The sequence below is a fragment of the Pectinophora gossypiella genome, chromosome 18, assembly GCF_024362695.1.
Source record: "Pectinophora gossypiella chromosome 18, ilPecGoss1.1, whole genome shotgun sequence".
Taxonomy (NCBI): Eukaryota; Metazoa; Arthropoda; class Insecta; order Lepidoptera; family Gelechiidae; genus Pectinophora; species Pectinophora gossypiella.
Window position 1 is genome coordinate 1,623,369 of NC_065421.1, and position 22,128 is coordinate 1,645,496.

Sequence of the window (22,128 nt, forward strand, 5' to 3'; positions counted from 1 at the left end):
AGCACGTGATAATCATTTACGATCGAAACATGAATTCGAAAACAAATTCGACAATTATTGGTTTAGGCCTGTGCTGGATCCGAACCTGCGACATCTAAATGAAAGGCAAGCGTTCTACCAACTGGGCTACCACGGGTCATATCTTATGTATACAATATTACACATGATGTCAACAGTCACATAACTTACGGATTCCAAGTGCTTAATCGACTCGCGTTTCAGCACCTCCCAATTGACCTTTTAAATCACCCGATCGTTTTCCTGGTAGCTCGTGGTATCGATACCGAATACCTAGACAATGGGAGTAGCGATGGTATCTGACAGATGGACAGACGGGCGATCGAGTGGGCGGTGCGCTTCGACAGCACTACCATACCAGCAGGCTTAGCACGCTATGTAAGCACGACGCCACGCGAAGCGAGATAAAATTAGGTCCTTGTTACACGCGACTAACGGAACATCCTCCGTAGCCCAGTGGTTGAGCTATGGACTCACGATTCAAGCCTGAAAAGTGTGAAGTTGTTAATAAAATGCGGTTAAAAATAACGATTCTACTATGTAACTGCACGCTTTCAATTCCAAGTAGACTGGAGCAAATTCTAATCGTTTAATGAGCGTTAGTAGAATCACTGATCTATCCATTATTTATGTTTTATACCGCGACTTCGAATTCATGCAGCTATGCCAGTAGTCCTCAAACTTTGTCCTTACATACATACATACATAAACTCACGCCCGTAATCCCTAATGGGGTGGGCAGAGCCACAAGTTACCAAAGACAACTTGCAGCCACTGTTGATACGATGTCGTAAGCTGGATATGATAAACCTTATGGTGATAAGGGATCAGCCTATCGCCCATAACATTAGTCCATCATGTTAGAGGACACAATCCCTCTGTCGGATTTTACGACATGCCCGGGAAGACAAGCAGCTGAACGTGTTCTATGTTTTTATTTGCTCCCAGAACAGCATAGAAGACTTTGTCCTTATTAGTAAGTTAATTAGGTTTTCTAAACTAACACGTAATCATAACATAAACAGCCTATATACGTCCAGTGCTTGACCAGATCTCCCCTCAATCAACTGAAAGTGGTATGGAACTTTCTCCGCCACGCTGCTCCACTGCGCGTTGCTAGAGGCATTTGGGTTAGTAGCCCGGGACCAACAGCATAACGTGCTTTCCGAAGCACGGAATCATCTTACTTCACCGGACAACAAAAGGACAGTCTCACAAAATGACCATCCCTGGAGGGTCCTCCATCATCTGGAGGGAATCGAACCCTCCAGATTATGAGCCCAATTCTCTAACCAATAGCCCACGGAGGCTGAGTGGAGACGGTAACTAGAGAGCACCATAGAGATCATGGAACCAGATGTCCTAGGTTCGACTCCATGTCAGATCAATTCAGGAAACGACTACTTGGCTGGTCAAGTGGGAGTTAGATAAAGTTTTGCCTACATCCAAAACTCTAGACAGTAGACTATAGACAGCCTCATAGAGCAAGTGAAATAGTTTGAGAACAACTGCCCTTGCAATCGCCGCATGCGCCGCACGCACTGATCGCAATCTCGCGCGGAACCGCCGCGTGTCGCATTGCAATGCGCACACGCCCTTACTAGCACCACTCCAAGCTGAACGGGTGACACCTGGGCTCAGCCTACATACATACATCCAATCATACTAACACGCTTATGTATCTTGCCACCTATCATGTTGGTCTAACAGAAAGCTCGGCGAGGTGTGGGTTCTTAGTTCATCTTGCGATGGATGTACAAAAGAGCAAAAGTGCAGTCACTGACACATACATAAACTCACGCCTATTTCCCACCGGGGTAAGCAGAGACTATAGAATTCCATTTGCTTCGATCCTGACACACTTCTCTTGCTGCCTCCACATTCATCAATCGCTTCATACACGCACGCCGGTTCAGAGTAGATCGTATTAAACCTTCTAAGGACATCTCCAATTTGTTCATCGTAAGTCCTTCCCACTGTGCAGTCACTGAGCCCAGCGATTATAAACAGTGGTAAAATTATGAACCATTAGTTGTCATAATCATAAATTCGCACATCTAGTTCTTTAAAGTCATAAATGTATTTTTTAAATTTTTACAGTAGAGCGCTTTAACGATTTTTGTTTTGCCATATCTACGTTAATTACTAAGTTAAATCAATTTCAGTTTTTTTGACATTTATGACTTTTAAGAACTAGATGTGCGAAATGTATGTCACCCCCCGAGAAATGGATTAGGAACCGCTGAACAGGGGGGTTAAAATGGCCACATCGAAGCAATATAATTCATCTAAGAAAGTATTATTGCTATTTGACATTTGTTGACATTTGTTTGTCAAATTGCAAAATTGCTTGCTTAGATGAATTGCTTCGATGTGGCCATTTTAATCCCCCAGTAAGAAAATAAAAAAAAAACTATATGATTGTCAAACTTCTAAAAAGGCTACATTGAAGCATGTCAACTGTTGTTGATTTTGCGCACTGTCTTTTAATGCGCAAGTGTCAATATGCAATATCGCCTTTTTTGGTTACTTTTTTGACATGATCGTACTAAAAATAACAGCACGTGTAGACACAGTTCATCAATATGCATATACCGGCCTGCAGCAATTTGCAAGTAACTCCGGAGGATGTAACGAAATCAAGCGATTCCTGCTACGTTATAAAAACTAAAAAACGTCTGGTAGATATCCTCTATTAGGTAATAGTTCCCTTTAAAAAGTTAATAAGAGACAGAATTACTTGCACACAGTTATCCAAAGACACTGCTTTGGTTTGCCTAGACCTCACTGTTAGAGGTCTTAGCGAAGATAAGTACCGGCCTCCGTGGTCCAGTGGTTTGAGCGTTGGGCTCACGAACCGGAGGTCCCAGGTTCAAATCGCACACGACACATCACGAAAATCACTTTGTGATCCCCAGTTTGGTTATAGGACATTACAGGCTGATCATCTGATTGTCCGATGTTCCGATCCGTGCTTCGGAAGGCACGTTAAGCCATTGGTCCCGGTTACTACTTACCGATGTAAGTTAGTAACCGTTACATGAGCCATGCCAGGGGCCTTTGGCGGCTCAATAGTAACCCTGACACCAAGGTTGATGAGGTTGGTAATCCACCTCACAACCCACACGATAGAAGAAGAAGCGAAGATAAGTTGCTAACGATTATGTCACTCGACAATGACGGCGATAAAAATACAGGGTGTTAGTGACACAGTAACGAATACTGAGGGGGATGATTCAGACCTTGATTCTGAGTTAATATCAAGTAGAATTTCCTGTCGGAAAATTCATGAAAATGTTAGTGTATTTTTTCAGTTCCATCCTTTTGCGACGGAAAATTCCATTTGATATCATCCCTCAAACTTTTCGTTACAATGCAACTAACACGCTGTATATGGTATTGACACAATGTAACAAGGTGATGATGATAAGGTCGATTTCTGTATAGTTAATTTGGAAAATTTGGATGCCATCCAGTGACTTAACGTTTCTGGTGAAATCATTAGAATTTCTCAAATTACCAATAGAAAAATCAACCTTATCGACCGAACGACTTGATCTGTAATAGTGAGTATAGTTTCATACAAAACTGATAATGTAGATAGCGCATACGATGCGGAATTGTTGCACAACCAGGCTGATAAACAGAGCCCTTAGCCAAGTTACAATCGATTACGAAAAACAACAGTGTAATCGAATAACATGTACGGGATTGACTTAAGCTGACAAAAGATGACATATGCATCCCATTCTGTATCATCATCATCATCTCAGGCCTTTACAACTTTATCAGATGATTCAAACAGCGTTTCTGTGGCAGCTTTATATATTATTTACTTTCTGTATATTATCTCCGAAATCGACGTCCGATAGAGCGAAATGGAACAAAAAGACAAAGAAAGCAGACCCACCATCAGATGGGAAAACGCCAAGGAAAAAAAAAGAGATAGAAGATAATAATTAACTCAATCGTCTGATAAAACTAAAACCCACATAGCAACATCCAATTCAAATTAAACAAACACAAAAATGTATATTTGGAATATACACAAATGCACAAAATGTGTTGAATAAATTAGCCATAAAACTAATAACTAGATGGTCAACGGAAATAGCAAATTTATGCTAAAACATAAATCGATCCATCCGTGTCTACAGCATGCCTCTAAGCCATTTACAAAGATAACTCGAATGTAGATTTCTTAATAACGAATTGGCACTCGTGGGAATTGACTAGATAAAATTGGTAATTTAACTGTAATTCTTGATTACAAGGGTTAATCGAAATTCTTGAACAAAGTTGATGATAAAATTACAGTTTTTGAAGTATTTAAAACTCATGCGCTGCTTGTAGCTTTTAAAAGTGGCAATGACATAATAAAAGAGTTTGGAAAGTTTCTTATTGAAGTATCTGAAATTATTTATACGTACTCTTTTGGTATATAAAAGTAGGTATAAAAAAGATACCGATTTTGTCTCCCTTATAACAGTGACGGTATATGCACGAGCAGTCTTACCTACTGGGACAATGGCCAGATACGTGTAAGCAACGAACTCGCATTGTATCATATTGATTTCATACATTTTGATGAGACAAAAAAACCTATAAAATTTTACTACTGGCATGCGCATGGCGACCGAAGAAACGACCTGTATACACGTGTCATTTGAATAGATCTTTAAAAAAGAATGTTGGGAAGAACGGATAGCCAAAAGGACAACGAATCGTATAGAAATAGAACGTGTGAAACGAAATGTCTACAAACAGGATCCAGCAACGCGTGTATCCGAGAATTCGGCGACACAAACACACGCTAACCGAGTTTAAATCGCAGATCGCGGACGAGACCAGCATATTATCACCAACAACACCAACTTAAATCTACACCACCCATTGTAGCAGAATACCAACTACATTTTTAAACTCTAAACAATAAGGACGAAGCTGATTAACCGGAATGATTGCGGCGGCGAAATAAAAATTGCCAATAACGAAATCTTGGATTGACGTATCGTTAACTCAATCTAGCGTTTTCGTGTTTTTTTCGTGAGATCACTGATTACGTGTGTCGAGACACGTTGGAAATTTAATTGTGACGGTTTTTATACAACACATGTGTTGCTTTTACTTGCGCACTGTCATGTACGGTATTTGGTTCTTGCTCCATATGTTATCTCATTATCGCCGGGGAGCCTCGACGCTCCCTGGATTGATCAAATATCTCCGTCTAGTCAAGAATCTGTCAATGCTATTGAAGTATTTCCGATTTCCATCAATACATACACATTACAACATTGCAGAGATTTTTTTTTACTTGCCATAGTGAATAATATATTTTATGGCATGTTTTGTTTGTTAAGACTCTACCTATATTACGTATATATTAAGTTTTTACAAACTTTAATGAAAAAAGTAATTACGATGATTATTCGATTACCATCATCATGAACTGAAAAAACTGTTATTTTGTTCTTATTGACCTTTGCTCAACAACACAACTAACTGTAAAAGGCGTAAAATGTTCCTTGCCATTTTTAAATTTAAATTATCAGCTCGAGAAATCCCTTAAAGCTCCTAGTCGCCTAGTACCAGGTGAGACACAGACGGGGATCAGCCACTAAATAAATCCCCGTCTAATTAGCTCGGTTTCCCTCCCTCTGCATTCCAGCAGAGTTCAAAGAAACGGGCGAGCTGCGCCAGCGCCGTGTCGCCATCTGTCACATGTCTCGACTACACCTACCGACTCCTGCGCGCCTGGTACCACTATTTTTAGACACCCGCTAATTAATTGGGAGACACCAACTTTTGCACTTTCGTAATTTCATTCTCTGAACGACGAGTTGTATTTCAAAAGTACCACGATGAAAGAGGTGCTCCTCGTAATTTCTTGTTTCCTGGTGTCTCTGTGTCCTGGACCACACAGTTTTGATTTAATTAGGGCTATATTTTATTTGTAATGGTTATAACTAGACATTTTAACTTTGATATTGTTGGTAATGAGTGTGATGCCGAGCAGTTTACGATGCGCTATCTTCGTTTACATCATAATCTAAATCAGCATTATTTTTGCTCACTAATTTGACATAAGTGACATTTTACGGACAGAGGACAAATCCATCAAGCCGTCTCATCTCCTAAACGTTTAATTACACCTTACAAGATTCGATGATAAACGACAACCCTGGGAGTGCGTTGAACTCATACTTCAACTCGTAATTTGTGTGAAATGTTCTAAAACCCTACAAAATAAATAGAGACGTCATCATTAGACGACGGTCGATGATAAACTACTAAGCCACGGTGACAACTCCTGACCGAGCGAGATAGAGCTATACAAATATCAACGCGAACAAAAGAGACAGCAAGAACAAGTGAGGTATAAAAACTGCGGCGTTGATTTTATAATTTATTTGTTACACATTTGTCGTTGCGTGAAGATCGAAAGATACATGAGCTTTTTGTAGGCGACTAGTGAATACGCATCAGATGTGATTTGAGGAGTAATTTATGGTGTTTGTACAGCGGATGTCACTGCACACGCTCTCGTAAACAACCTCTTTAATAGACATCAGCCTTGAGATGTGTTTTATGTGCCGAGGGGCCAATGAAGGACCAAAGGGGAATCAAAATAGAGCAACATTACAAATAACGAATGAGAAAATAAAACTAGAAACTAACTCGGATTTATTCATTGGATACTCTAACGCTGCGAGGCAGAAGCAAAAACGTGCTCTGCCAAACGCAATTTAAATTTTGATCAAGACAAAAAAAAACTTTTAGTAGTATCGAATAAGTTAAAATATTTTTTCATATTCTTTCAAAATTGGAACGCTGCTCACGAGAGTCCGTTCAGAAATCAATCATGCACATATTTAACCGAGTTTCCGAACGCGCCAAGTCCCTGTCCCCGACGACGTGTCCGCCATATTTCAAATGCGTTTGAGATATAGTCCGCGTTTTATCAATGCATCGTCGCGCTGATTCCGATGATTTATGCCTAATTATTGCTCTTGTTAATGTCCTTTTCACGGTATGTTCGTTTGCGTCGCCGGAGTCATTTATATTTTTAATTTACGCGACTCCGAAACGACTTTTTGTTTTTGATGAATATCGTGTTACGAACGCAATTGACCTTTGGGTAGGCCTTGCATGCGAATGGGAAATTTATCTGTAATGACACGGAGGAAATATCTGAAACAATAAGTTGAGTGTTTGGGGCGATCATAAAATGCGCTCGGAGTTTGTGAACGGAAAGTTTACCGTCGTATATGTCCATCGGGCGATGTTGTCAGTCGGACCCAAGTTGGGATAAAATATAGCTCATGTTCAGACGGATACCGTAGCAGGGGGGGTGTAGGGGGGAGGGGGAAGACGTCCGCAAATAGCGAGCATCTCCGGCGAGCAAAACAATACCAGTATGATATTATGGCTAGGAGAGCTGAGTTATTTGGATACGAAAATTGAGAGATATTTCTGAAGTAAGTGCGGGATGGGATCGCTATTTTGAATTCCAACTTTGTTGGATTTTATAGACGTCTATTTCGTATAAAATTTAGTGCATGTCTCGTTCATTGTTGTTGAATAACAATATCAGACGGCATGTAGAAAACACATTATTGTAGAGTCGAATAATTTTTATTTCAACAATGTACACAAATCATTTTTCGCATCTCATTTACAAACTCCGAGATCAATAATTTCAGCTTTAATCATATACGCACGAAAGTGCCGATATAACCAATTACTCATTATTCTAAAGCCATCAATATAACTGATTATGAAGATCTACAAACCAATCCAGAACTAACAAAATCAAAGACAAAGAAAAAGAAAACACGGCTACAGTAGCATCATCTAAACGAGACAAAGAGACATACACTCTACATACTTATATATAATAACGGACAGACAGACGACCGACAGCCGCGAGACAGACTATAAATAAATAATACGCCAACATTTTATTATTATCATACCAGCACGTGTGGACATTCCCTGCTCGAAACTGGCAACGGATGACGGCTGAAATAACCTGGACTAGCTAGTCAGAACAGCCAGTGGTGACACTGCATAAGATTACGCCTGTTCGCCTTTGGGGAAGAAAGAAATTACGGAATTCCCACCGACACTGAGCACTTCGATTCCACACTCGTCAAAATCTTCAGAAAGAGAAAGAATAAGGGAACAGAGGCATTTCTTTAAAACATCGTAGACGTCACGTGGTACGTACACCAATGATGATGATAGACATAAAGGTATTAGTTGTCCTGAATCATCACCTGAATGCTCTATTACTAAGTATTAGAGTTTCAATTACTCTACAATCTAGACAAATAGTAAAGATGTTAAATAAATAGTAAAAAAAACTATTTTGGTGATGAGAAGAGAATGTTTAGACAAGACACTTAGCTTCCAAATGAAAGATTCAAAATAAGAACTCTAAATTACAAGCTTTAAATTCTAGATACAACGTAACACCATTCTCGGCTAAGCTCGAACAGTAGTAAGTACAAAAACAAAACGAAGTTGAACATGAAAATCAATTTCCAGAAAATTATGAACTGGCAGGTAATATTCCCATAGGCCATTACATTTGAAAACGGTTCGCAATTCGTTTGAGTGTAAACGATTAATGCCGCAAGATCGTAGCAAGCAAACACATTCATCATAAAAGATTATTGGCAGCGGCATGGGAATTCAAAACCCAATTAGATGGTTACAGGCCCAGGTTTAGGCAGCTTATTTTGTCGTGAACTTCTCCAAATCTGCCATAGATCAAAACTACAGAAGCGACGGCTCAAGATGCAACAAAGGTGATGCAGTATCCCATTGAGCTAACAGAGCTTATAAACCATATAAGGACAGTAAGCAGGAAAACAGGATTCACTGACCCCCCAAACCTAAAACCGCGCCTGACCGATTAAAACGCATTCGAAATCCGAAATGAGTTTGAAATCGACTCGTTCGGAAACGCAAAATTGATTCTATTTGCATTCGCAAACCTAGTGCGGTAGTCGCCTCATTGATTATTATTTTAACGCACAATTAAAATTTGATGGCCTCTACTCCGTTCATCTTCGACTCGCTCGTATTTGCTACCTTCTCATTTCTGAACGACACACGATAAACGTTAAAAATAAATTGACACTCTACTATGTAGTAGTAAAGTCTCATTTCGGTAAATCGCTCCCTGAGATATAAGATCTTTTTTACACGCAACAGAATATGTGAGTGTCGAGACTAAGCGTCAATAAAAATAGTCGTAAAATTCAAAGTGGCATTCCAAACCGAACCTTACAGTCTTGCTCCTAAGGATGTGTTAGTCAGACAGTTTTTACTTTCAGTGCACGAAGACGTGTGAAATAAAAATCATACGTATGCACACATTCGTTAAAAATTGACACTTATTAAAGGGGATAATTTTTTTAATTGGAATGACGACATCTCTTTATTTAGTAAAGTCGAGCACTTGCTGCATGACTGTGTTTGATTTAGAATTCCCTTCGTTTGCTTTGATAGCATGATTGACATGTCCATTGTACGAGTTTACTGCCGTTTTTGTAGCCGTAATAATGCTTAATAATCGTTTAGCATTATTACGACTCACACTTTTTTTTATTAAGGAGCGTTTACACGCGCTTGATACAGTCAATCATAACGATATCTGTGCGTATGATCACTGTAATGTATGTATATTGCAGAATATATTTCAATTAAACTTTCCCATATCTTAGAATTTAGTAGAGGAAGAACTAACGATTTTAATAATAAGTGAATATTCTCATTCACATCACCAATCGCCTCAATCACCGTCAATGGAATTTGACAGTCTACCGAATTCTGATCTCACGTTTCTTTGTGAAGGAGTTCAATTAAAAAATAACGATTGTCTACGGTTCCAAGAATTTGAGGATATCATACTGGCAGCACCGTTCCAAATTCAAATTGCCCGGTTCGTATTTGGAATGGGCCGCGATTGGCCGCCGGCCGCGTGACCAATCGCTAATTAGGAAATGTGTAGAGTTGCGCTTTTACGGAAGCCGATCGACTAATTAAACTTTTGAATTTTAATTCGGATTTTTGATTTGGTTCGCGCTATTCCCACTCCCGGTGTTACTGTGTCCGCCGCGGGCTGTTTTTTATTTTCTTTAATTAGCAGTAGCATAACGGTTCAAATCGAGATCGTTAACGAGTCGAAACGAACATATGAATCGATTCTACTTTCTATCAAATCTTTCGTTCACATAGTAATTATAGTTGGTAGTTATTCAGTGTTCTGTTTTGGTTCTCAGGTATAATAATTATACTGATTATCGTTTGCCACTAACTTGGTTTCTATCTGATGCTAGCAGTTTATAACTTCCTCGTGTTTTCTACTAGTAATATGCCTTAAGGTCTTGCTATATTGAAATGATACGGCATCGTTAGCATCAGGGAGTCGTATCTTGGCTATTTATGTATTGACTACTAATTAGGAACTTCTTAATGTGGGATTTTCTTTTTTCTTTTTTTTCCTAGATGGCGCTGAACTTGGTTAGTTACTGCAAGGAATGAAACTATTTCTATAAGATTTCTGTTTTTCATCGATGAGAATTTGAAAACATAAAATGAAACGTACGTGTCATGTTCTGAAAATAAATTAATAATAAGGAAAATAGGAATCTATCGTAGTTGGTTAAGTGCCATCTAACGAGTTTTAGAGAACTATTTTTTCTCCTATTTCTAAAGCTTTTATAGTTATGAGTAGGTCACTAAGTGGGATGTTATAACATGGTTCACCTACAGGTTGATTACTCATCTCAACATTATTATGATTCGTCATGTCGATCTTAGGACCTCATATAAAAGGTGCCAGTTGTCTTTTGATTGCTTGTGGATCAGGGATGTGAACTAATTCGTAACGGCATCCGTAGACCACCGGTGGAGCATCAGGCTCAACGGAGGTCTTAGATTCGATTCCATGTGGAAACGTCTAACAAAAAATCTTTGAGAAACAGACTCTGCTCTTGTCAGGACATTGCGGGCCGAAATTGTCTGATTTTCTGAAAAATAAAATGACTCCGTGGCTCGGCAGGTGAACCTAGCAGTCCAGGCTAATATTTCCTAAAGTATGTAGCTGTATACTTGAGCCATGTCAGCGGCCTTTAGCTTCTCTTCTTCTATCGTGTGGGTTGTGAGGTGGATTACCAACTCCATCAACCCTGGTGTCAAGGTTATTATTGAGCCGCCAAAGGAAGGGAAAGGCTTTTTTAGCTGATCAATAATCACCCTGGTGGTTTGATAAGGTTGGTCATTGATCTCACTACCCATACGAGAGAAGACCTGATAATACAAAAATAGTCCGGGAAATGTCCGTTTCGCTTCGTCTCCACTTCACCCCAAGACAGTCCGTCGCAATATCCACTAATGGGGTACAATACCCGTGTCGGGGGTAGGAAATCTCTGGTTTTCCAACAAATGGCGCTGCGGGGCTCCAGGGCTTCGCCCTCACCCCATCGCACGGTGTATGGACACGGAATTACCAAACTACCCGCATTTACGAAAAAATACCCGCATTTTGCGTTTTCCGGATGTTGATTTGGTGGATAGTTTCGGATATTGTGGTATTATAACGGTTTGCTGAGTTTTAGTTTTGATTCTAGCTCAAACTGAAACTCACCGAATTTTCCTAATGACATATACTCAAGTTTTGTTTTTTTTTTATTTCTTATCATTGTTGTTGTTTACAATGCCTTCCCTCTCACTACAATCTTGGAACTTTCAAAACTAAGAGTGGATAGGCACCTGATAGGTAAACGTGTACCACCTTACACGACATCTTCACTTACCATCAAGTGATATTATGGTCAAATCCAAGCCATTTTTAATATGTTTTTTTAATCTGCTTGTGTTGAATATAGAAGTCTTTCTCCTGATATCGAGGCCAGCAATTCCTAATAAGTTAATGCAACGCTTCATCATACATAACAATTTGTTTTTGGTCATTACCTCATAAGAAATTTGATACGAGGCACAAAATGCAGTCGTCGTGACCTACAAACAAAACAAATGGCAGACAATTGACCATATGGTGATGACATCACAGTGCCAATTTACTTTGAGGTTATTCGCATTAAGACTAACTTTCCCTTTATGGGTATTTCAAAGGGAGCACTGATGTCATCATTTACCCCACAGCTCGATTTAAGAAACAAATCTTCGACAATAAAAAAATAAAAAGCCTTTTTGTCATAGAGGCGTGTTCCATTAATAGGGAAACAATCAATTTGCACCACAAAGATGAAGACGTCGACACCCCGCAGACTTCAAATGGAACGCGCCGTATCAAAGCGTCGCACAGCAGGCCGTTATTGCGGTCCGAAATAAAAAGAAAATTAAATGAAATCTATTTGGTTGGCTCTATTTAAAAAGAAATCACTTCATTCCGTTCTTATTTCAAAATTGTATTCGTATTAAAATAAATAAGTAAGCAATTATTCGATTTAGGATGAATTCCGAACGCACCTTTGCAATTACAAATGTTGATTACGTTGCGTACAAGGAATAATGATACTAATTCTAATAATGGAAATAATTACATTGGACGCTATGATCGTAAATAACGGAACGTTTACGACTAATTTATTAATAGAAATTTCGCGAGTAAACCTTAGGACTGTCGTAAATAAGTAACCGCGGTGCGGCCAATGGGTAGCTATAAAATTTGTCTGTGCTTGTAGATTGGTCAGCCTCCGGCCAATAGACGCGCGTTCCACATTTGAAAGCGACGGTTTACGAGCGGCAGGCGGCGTCTTTTTGCTGTTTTGGCGCCAAAATTGACAGGTTTAAATCCTTGGAAGCTTTTAGAAGCTTTTGAGGTCAGTGTTGTTGTCGCCCAGGGTATACCGACGAGTAAGTGGCTCAGTTAGTGCACTCGTAAGTCGCCGGTTATCTTGGACTGGATTCAATTTAGAAACACCTACGAGTTTTGTCTGAGACTAAAGCCAAGTTTGTTTTGCTCCAACTGCATAACATGTGAGGAGGTATTTTACGCATAACTTCCTAATGTGAGTGTCTTGTCACAAATAGCTGAAAGTAACGAGTTTTGTGCGATTCAAGAGATTTTGTGTCCGGTTAATGGCAATTAGCTCGCACCCTATTACATGGGACTTAAACATAAGTTGCATTGCCGGCTGATGATCGCCGTAGTAATCGCCAACTTCAGTTAGGAGATGGCGCTTCCCATTTGTCCGGCCAAGTAGTTAATGCATTCAAGTCAACAAAAAGAAATGCACTTATTGACGACGTCCCACTGCAGCTTTAAATCTATATTCCAACATACTTAACTATAACATAATACTATAGATCCCTACCTATTAGCTTTTAATTCAAATCAGTTACTATAAAAGCATTTAGAATTCTCGATCTGCGCGTACGCACTGCGCGGCCATGTTTGTCACGACTGCTTTATTACGTTGTAAATCCTATCAGGATATCTTCCACTCCTCAATCTTTACTTCTGGTTTGTTACTGCGATTGTTGTGTAAATCTTTCCAATTAATTCTCCTTCAATTAGTATAAGATAAGGTTTCCTTACTTAAGATTGTATAATCATAGAATAAAAGTCTAACCCCCGCGCCATTTTGTATCGGGCGCCGACCTCACCCCCTGTGGGTTTTACTTTAGTCTTAAATGGCACTAACCCGCTAAGGAGTGAGAGCGCGCTGACTGTGTCTCGCTCGCACTTACACGTCACGCGGTAAGAATGAACGCCATCAATATCCTAACACAATTGTGGGTAGTTTACAGTTTTTTTTTATACCAACATAAATTTATTTAGTGCAGTAAATAGCACAGTGTCATGTAAATGTATTGTGCAAATTACTATTACATTTTGTTTATTACTAAATAAAGTTCTGAAAATTGAAATCTAGTCAACTTCAACGGCTTCTTTTTTTCTTCATCAGAAGTCATCACAGCGCCTATCCCATATTGGCTGCAGACTGAAGTACCTATGAACATTTGCTGCCACCACTCTTGCGAAAATCCTTCTTACATTATTATTAAGAAACCCACTATAAACTAGATATCTATTTTATAGAATATTGGTCCTAAAATACTACCTTGGGTGACTCATTAAAGGAACATTGCTTACAACATTCGTAAATAAAATAGCAATGCAGCATGAAATTCAATCCATTCCCAAGGATTTTTGTGAAGCTTTTCACTACATTAACCATGATAATAAATAAAACAATTGAATAATATTAATGTATAATTCTAAAAGCATATTTAGATTAAATCTACTTACGTCATTAACAAAAATGGACGACATTGTATGAAGGAAAAAATCTATATGATATAGGTGCATAATTGTTTTAATTTTGGTTAATTATTTGTCATACCATTCCATCCGTCTCCAAATTATCAATACGGATTAATGCATAGGTACAGCGATGCAGGGCGGAAGACGCAAGTCACATGGACTATGACAGAGGAACTTGACAGAAGGCAGTAGTAACTGTCAGTACTATTCAGAGGCGGAGGACAGGAGTCCTAGTACGGCTTTGAAATAGACTACTCTGGGCGCCATCCCACTCGCGACACAGTACTGCGGGGCGGAAGGCAAGAGAGTAACTATTGCCCTATTTTTGCCTAAAAAGTAGCATGGAGAATGCTACACCGAAAATGATGAACGCGACGCCAACAAACAACGGTTGTAGTTTGGCGATAGTATTAAAGTGTATATGTATGTAATTTTGTTTATAAAAAAAAGAGCGTGGCTCTTAAATTAGTGATGTGATTTTTCATAAATAGATAATAAAAACACGACTTTGTTGTGAGAAGATGATGACAAAATGGTGTTTCAGGAGTGTGGTGAATGGAAGTCTATGATCTCTATCTGCCTCTATAAGATAGCTTTTTTAATATAGGCACAGTACTTTATAAGCTTGCTTCCACAATCACTCCTTTCTTTATATGGCATACGATCACTAAATGCCTATTTACTCTTATCTTTCAAAACTGCAATAGTCTTACGCATAAAGCTTTGTGTAAGATTGTGTGTAATTTTCATAGACGACGCCTTGAGCCGAGCTTCGCGCCTAACTGGGCACCCTCAGGCCTGTTGTCTTAAACGTTGTACCGGGTGAGAGCCTTCAGCGCTCTCCATTTGTCGTAGTAGTTAATGCCATCTGCGGCAAATCTACAATAAGTCACGTCAAAACAAAAATGTGTATTTTTCATCTCACCACGAAATCCGTTTTTCATCACTCATAAAAAGGAATCCCATTCCCCAAATGAACAGAGCAATACTTATTCATGTGGGTCACGTAATCTATCCACCCTGCTAGTGGCTATAGCACGTATATCCGCGTCAGTTGTCCTGTGACGAATCCGCAACGAATTGCCACAAATCCCGTCTTTGTCATATCTCTCATTCCCCTACAACACAATGTATATACAAGTGGTAATGTAGCTAAACAAAATATACATACATAAACTCACGCCTATTTCGCACCAGAGTAAGCAGAGACTATGGAATTCTATTTGATTCGATAAACAAAATAAAATAAAATAAATACTGAAATAACTCACATAAATGAAGAAAGGTGGGTTTTTATAGACGTATATGAAGTTATGTCTTTGAAATAAAAACATTGGCGAGGACACAGTTAATGTTAAATTAAATTTTGTTTAGATATTAATTTACAGACAAATGTATATCATGCTAGATATCCTTTGTCGGGGTGGGCAGAGCTAGTTAGTAAGACAACTTGGCATCGAAAGTTCTAAGATGTGTAATAATATCTAATGTAAGTCAGCTGGAAGAAATCTCATTGTCAGAGATAAGTTTACCTGTACTGTCTTTCTTTTGTACTCCTAGTATTAAAGAGGACACAGGTACCTTAACCCCCTTCACGATTTGGTCAAAATGACAAGCATCTAAGAAAAATACTTATTTTTCCCGTGTCCAGCAAAAAGAAGAAGTCTTCTTCTATCGTGTGGGTTGTGAGGTGGATTACCAACCTCATCAACCCTGGTGTCAGGGTTACTATTGAGCCACCAAAGGCCCCTGACATGACCCATGTAACGACTACGTACTTACATCAGTAAGTAGTAACCGGGACCAACGGCTTAACAAAGAAGTGTTTTGTGTTTACTCACGTTGGTCTAACAGAAAGCTCGGTGAGATGTGGGTACTTAGTTCACCTCGCGATGGATGTACCTCTGGCTACCCCAATTGGGATGTAGTCGTGAGTTTACGTTATTTACTTAAAGATATCATGTACTGTAGAGACTGAAGTGTGTGTACGGTCACGAGAATTAATATGTATACACTTTGGTACCATGTCACATTAACTTTTTTGACAAATTGAACTGTAGTCTCACTAAATGTCAAATGTGTTAGTGCGACAGAGTCCTAAAGTGGGTACATTATATTGCTCATGACTGTACAGTACAATTCAATGAAATCTGCCAATTTTGCCAAGCTACCTTACTGCCTGTTTATTGTAGTGGTATACATTATTCATTGCAGTAGAGATATGGTTATTGCCAATATGCCGGTTAATGTTACGGCGGTAAGTTTGACTTGTGTCTTATTCTAGAATAGAAGTTATCGTCCATGAAGTAATGGAATTGACTTCTAGGAATATTGTTTTATTAATAAGATTTCTATGTAGTAAGTATTGGTAAGTCAATCTATCAATTAAATCTCTCAATATATCTCGGTACCTTTCAATTTCAATTTTTACATTTTTCCTCCACCAACACGCAGTGGAGCAGCGTGGTGGAGTATGCTCCATACCCCCACCGGTTGATCAAAGGCAGGCCTGTGCCCAGCAATGGGACGTATATAGGCTGTTTATATATTATGTCCTCGCATTATGGTTGTCTGGAAGAAATCGCTTTAAGCGATAAGGCCGCCTTTTGCCAAGTACCTATTTAAGAGTCTTTTGTAATTATTTATTTTTATTTTGGTGCAATAAAGTATATTTTTATTTGTAAGTATATAGTTCATGATTATAAAATATTACATTTTTGTTTTTAACCGAATATCTTTTCCAAATTGATGGAATTTATTTGCAAATGTAATTCCATAGTCTCTGCTTACCCAGATTGGAATTAGGAGTGAGTTTATATATGTATGTATGTATGGGGTTTATTGGGAGGTGGTCATAACCTGTCTAACTTAGAAAGAAAATTATATCAACTATCTCTGGGTAAATGGGTGTTTTATTATGATTTGTGAATTTATGTACGGTATATCTACTCATGATGATGACACTTAACAAGACATGACAAATTCATTAAAAACATAGAAGGGAAGCTACCAGGAAAGAGAGGAAGGGAAAGCAAGAAGAACTTACATGGAACAGACTAAAGCGAACGTCGTTTCTTATAAGGAGGTGAAGGAATTGGTCTTTGATAGACAAGAATGGAGAATGCTACACCGACAAGAGCGTTGCTCTTAAAATAGTGATTATGATATCTACTCATAAGAACTACATAATATATTTTCAAGGATTGTCCTGTACAGTAGAAGAGATTCCAAAAACCTATTTATCGATTCTTTAACACAAGTGAAGTGTAAGTCCGCGCCCAAAACATCACTTCAATAAACGAATATAACCACGGGGAAATTTGCATCAATTATTTGTACCCCAAGTAATTTCCCCACCCCCGCGGATCTCCGTCCATCAAACGTCAATGACAGACTATAAAATATAAATAAAATATCAGATTGTCGCCAAAAAACCCCGTGAAAAGATTCCGCCACGTTTTTTTTATGGGCGAAGGTTAGATTTCCGAACGAGGCACAAAAGATTAGCGCGCGGGGTGCCGTAAAGAAACAATTTTCCGGGCTTTCCCTCCGCGCCGGGGGATCCCCGCTTTATGGAATACAGCGACATGATAAAAATGCGATATTACGCACAGAAATTCTTTGACAACTTTCTCCTCTTTAGCCCCAAAAAAAACAATTTTCGGCACTCCCCACTACGGTATTCTCATTTCCCTGCTTAGATTATCGGACGCCGGATGTATCAAAACAAAAAGCCAGATTAATTTCAAACAGAACATGTTTATTGTTTAATCCGTTCAGAAAATAAAATTATAAAATTAATCACATTGACATACAAGATGGACGTACACCAAATAGCAATATTAATATACATTTACGAGTTAGATTTAAGAAAAAAATAAGTTTCAAACATTGTAAGAAACCTACTGCTTTATTCTAACCTAACTTAGATAAGATCCAACTACACAAATTTTAATGTTAAAAACTCATATACAGACAAAAGTAACTAATAATTTTAGTTAATAAAATCCCATTTTATCGAATAGGGAGTTGATGTTCTTAAATTAGTTAAAAAATTATGGCTCCATCGTTAACAATGTCGGAAATAATATATAACACAAACAAAACAAGTCAGTCTCAACGCCCAAAATATCCCTTAAACTTACTAAACAAATTGTTGAACATGCGAATATACCACGCGGCCTTATACGGAATGCTTAACAGGAACTTGAAATAGCAATCAAAAAAACTCCAGCTAATATATTTACAAAACCAGAAACACAATTTCGCAAATATAAAGCTGTCATTTTAACTGCCATTTTCATCACTAAGACTTCGAACATCCTGTATAAGCCTCGTATAATATGTAAAAATATGTACCTATTAAACTGAAAGGAATTTAATCACACTAATGACGTTTAATGACGCAGTGTACAAAAATACAGCAATGAAGTAATATATAGTACATATCTATATATACGTGTTGTGTATATATATCTATAGAGGAGAAGAAACGTCGTATCCGGAACACAATGCACGACTAACTTTATTTTTAATCTGTAAAAGCATCTAGATTTCTATATAACGCACATACATAATAATATATCCGTCGATATATACGCCATTTTGTAAAGTCGTTATAAAAAGACTGCAGGTAAATTTTTACTGTGCGTAGATTTAATTTCTTAGATAGGTAGTTTTTATTTTAGATTTCATCATTTTAACTCTTTATTTTTTTACTAATACTTTTCTTACACAGATATGATATTAAATATAAAATATTATGAATAATATTTCATTTTAGTAATTTATATTCCTTTTTCGTTATTTTTAACGTGAAATTGTTATTAAAAAAATTCTTATTTTTTGCATACCTTCATGAATTGTTCAAGGATCAATTAATTTATAATTTACCTACGTTTTTTTTATTTTATTTTCGCACTTAAAAATGAACATACAGTCTTCGTAAACTTTATATCGACTGTACAACATGGCGTCACATCGCGAACAGAATTACACCTAGCGTATACTGCATACGTATTTCCTTTTCTCTAACTAAATAGTTCGTGCTCTACCACAGTAACGCAACCATACTCTATATTACGTATCTGTTTTCAATTACTAGCCGAAGATAAAACTAGCAACTACCACCTTTAAACCAATACAATAATTTAAAACTCTTAAGTAATCCTTATTCTCACTTAGGCAAGGTAAAGTTGTGTTTTTACGTATACTTCGTTTTCCAATAGGTTCTTTTTTTATTAACTAATTAGGGTTTTAATCTAAGCTCAGAAACGCGTAGCTGATTCCTCATGTGGCTAATGTTCCGCCTGTTCAGTGTTATGGCTTCATCCAGCACTTAACTCACTAGTTTATTAGTATACACATATTACAATCAACGTTATACGTATGTTTTTTTTTTAAATCGTATACATAAATTCCGGTGCAAAACATACCGGACACGGCGCGTGTGTCCGCTAGCCAAACGCACTAACTCCAAATCAAGTCAGAATCCAGCGAATCAAAAAAGAATTCGCATCGAAAAATTGTTTGTAAAAAAAAACAGCATAACTGCGGTTTTCGCACCCATTTTTGTTCACCCCTTCACTGTAACGCGACATGAGCAATTTTGAAATTAATTGTAAACTTTCAATTCAAATTTGAATCGTACAGTGTTAAGAGGTTGGCCAATTGCAAAAACGAAGATTTGTTCTAAAGGAACTTAAACTAGCGGCACTTCCTCGAGCTTCGGTGGCGAAGCTCTCAGAAGCACCGGCGGCGACCGCATTCCGTCAACAAATACAAATTGCGGAACGGGCGATCCTCAATGACGTGTCGCTCTCCTGGCGTGACGTCACAAGAAATCATATCCAAAAGAGAACTACCATCTCGATTAAGAAAGAAGCTACAACAAAAAATCGAGTTTTCTCTCAGATAGCTTTCCTGTTCTGGCCAGGGGAACGTCGGTTGAGGATCGCCGTCGGTATGAAAGCGAGGGAGGCGGGAATTAGAAACTAAATTGCGAGCACCCCCTTACGTACTTCGTTTTTGCAATGGCCAAACTAAGAGCAGGGGTGCACGAGGTAACTCGTGGTAGAATTGGGTGCCAGCTGGGGATCGCGCCTCGGAATGAGATGGGACTTGGTGTAGGGGGTACTCACGACGTCGGGCGTGGAGGCTCCGTCGTGGCTGCTGTCGGGGGCGGAGCGCGGCTCGCCGTTGGCGTCGGGGGGCCGCGCCGACTCCCGCTCGTCGATCACCAGGTCGATGGGCATCTTGCCCTTCAGGCAGCTGATGTAGCGGTGGCAGAAGTTGTCGCACAGCTCGTGTACCTGCCGGAGGAAACATTCGTGAAGACGGCGAAATTGGTTCTTAACATTGACATAACATGAACAGCCTGTAAACTTTCCACTGCTGGACTCAGGCCTCTCAATCAACTGGGGTATGGAGCATATTCCACCAAGCTTGTCTAGTGCATAGGTCCTTAGGAAAGTTGAGTTCGAGTGGGGCTGATCCTTCCATTATTGGACAGCCTTTATTGCAACATCTAATATTATATATACTTCTTAAGAACTGCTAAAAGTCCAAGGACTGATAGCGTGTTTGAAAAAGAACAAAAAAGAAGTTATAATGTTTATATCAGCCAGTACGTAGTGTCTCAGCTCTACGAGTATTTATCTTTGTTATAAGAGCTCGAGATGTTTCAGCCCAAAAGACCTGCAAAAGACTGTGTATGGGTGACGTCATAGCCAAGATTGACTTTTTAAAATGTTTTCTGGGGCAGCCATGTAAACAAAACTGCTGCTAAGGTAACGGTTAGGCCGGGTTTACCAACATCATAACAGTCGTCGGTTCGACACAGGACATGCGACCTTTACACCGATATCACCATACAAAGCGCGCACAAAAACACAACAATACAAACAAAGGAATACATTTGGAACGAGTCGCGAGCCAACTGTCGCCTTCACACACACTTGTAAAAACTCAAAATGAATCGTAAAAACGGCACGAAACTCATTTTTTTTGTTCCATTCGATAAAATACGGCCCCCGTCGGGCGCGTATTAATTTTGTGCGCCAGCCTTATACATTTTCATAGGCATAATTAGCTTAGAAATTAACATAAAGCAATAAAAAGACTAACGAAATTTTTAGATAGCATTTACACGGTGAAATGTAATAAAATTCCGGCAGGTGGAGGCCGCGTGCTCGCTACATAAAGAAAAAAATCGAACTCTCCAGGAACACGCAGGGCTCCAATCGTCTTAGCGGATTTGAAAATAGAACACAGCGCCGGAAGCGGAAACAGCGCTACCCGCCGTTGACAGCTAATTATGTCTTCGGGATACTAATTCCCTAATCGACAGCTTTTTCTAAATTATACATTGGGTTGTAAAACGCACGCGCGAGTGACGGGTCAAATATTGTTATAGTTTCTTTATCATAATTTGAATTTTACAACCGACTGTTGAAATTCATATTTATGACTGTGTGAATTTTATTGACACTAGAGCGGATAAACGCCGCCGCGGTACAGGACGGGCGGTTTCCGAACATTGCGCTGTCAATGTCAAAATCATGATTGAGAGCGCCTTTATAAGCTCACGAATGACAGAGTAAACACACCGATGGAAATAAAATCAAATGGAGTCTAATCCCCGCTCTGTGACCGACGCGGACGCCGATACTATTTTCGATTTAGTGACAGCGACTAAAGATTTGACATCGTAACTCTTCGGAGATTCAAATTTGGAACTGTTCCCTCGGTTAATCGGGAAGGATTGAAGGCTCGTCTCTTGCACGACAACATGAGCCATGCGCGCC

At 38.9% G+C, this 22,128-nt stretch overlaps 1 protein-coding gene across 4 annotated transcripts in view; it reads right to left on the minus strand.

The window, feature by feature from the left end:
• The window catches only part of LOC126375286 (homeobox protein homothorax), a 368,740-nt gene that overhangs the window by 275,805 nt on the left and 70,807 nt on the right, over positions 1–22,128 (minus strand). For all 4 annotated transcript variants that reach the window (XM_050022221.1, XM_050022219.1, XM_050022220.1 and 1 more), the window contains exon 6: positions 20,464–20,634. In XM_050022221.1, coding sequence (XP_049878178.1) covers positions 20,464–20,634 — 171 coding nt within the window. The remainder of the gene's footprint in view (positions 1–20,463; positions 20,635–22,128) is intronic.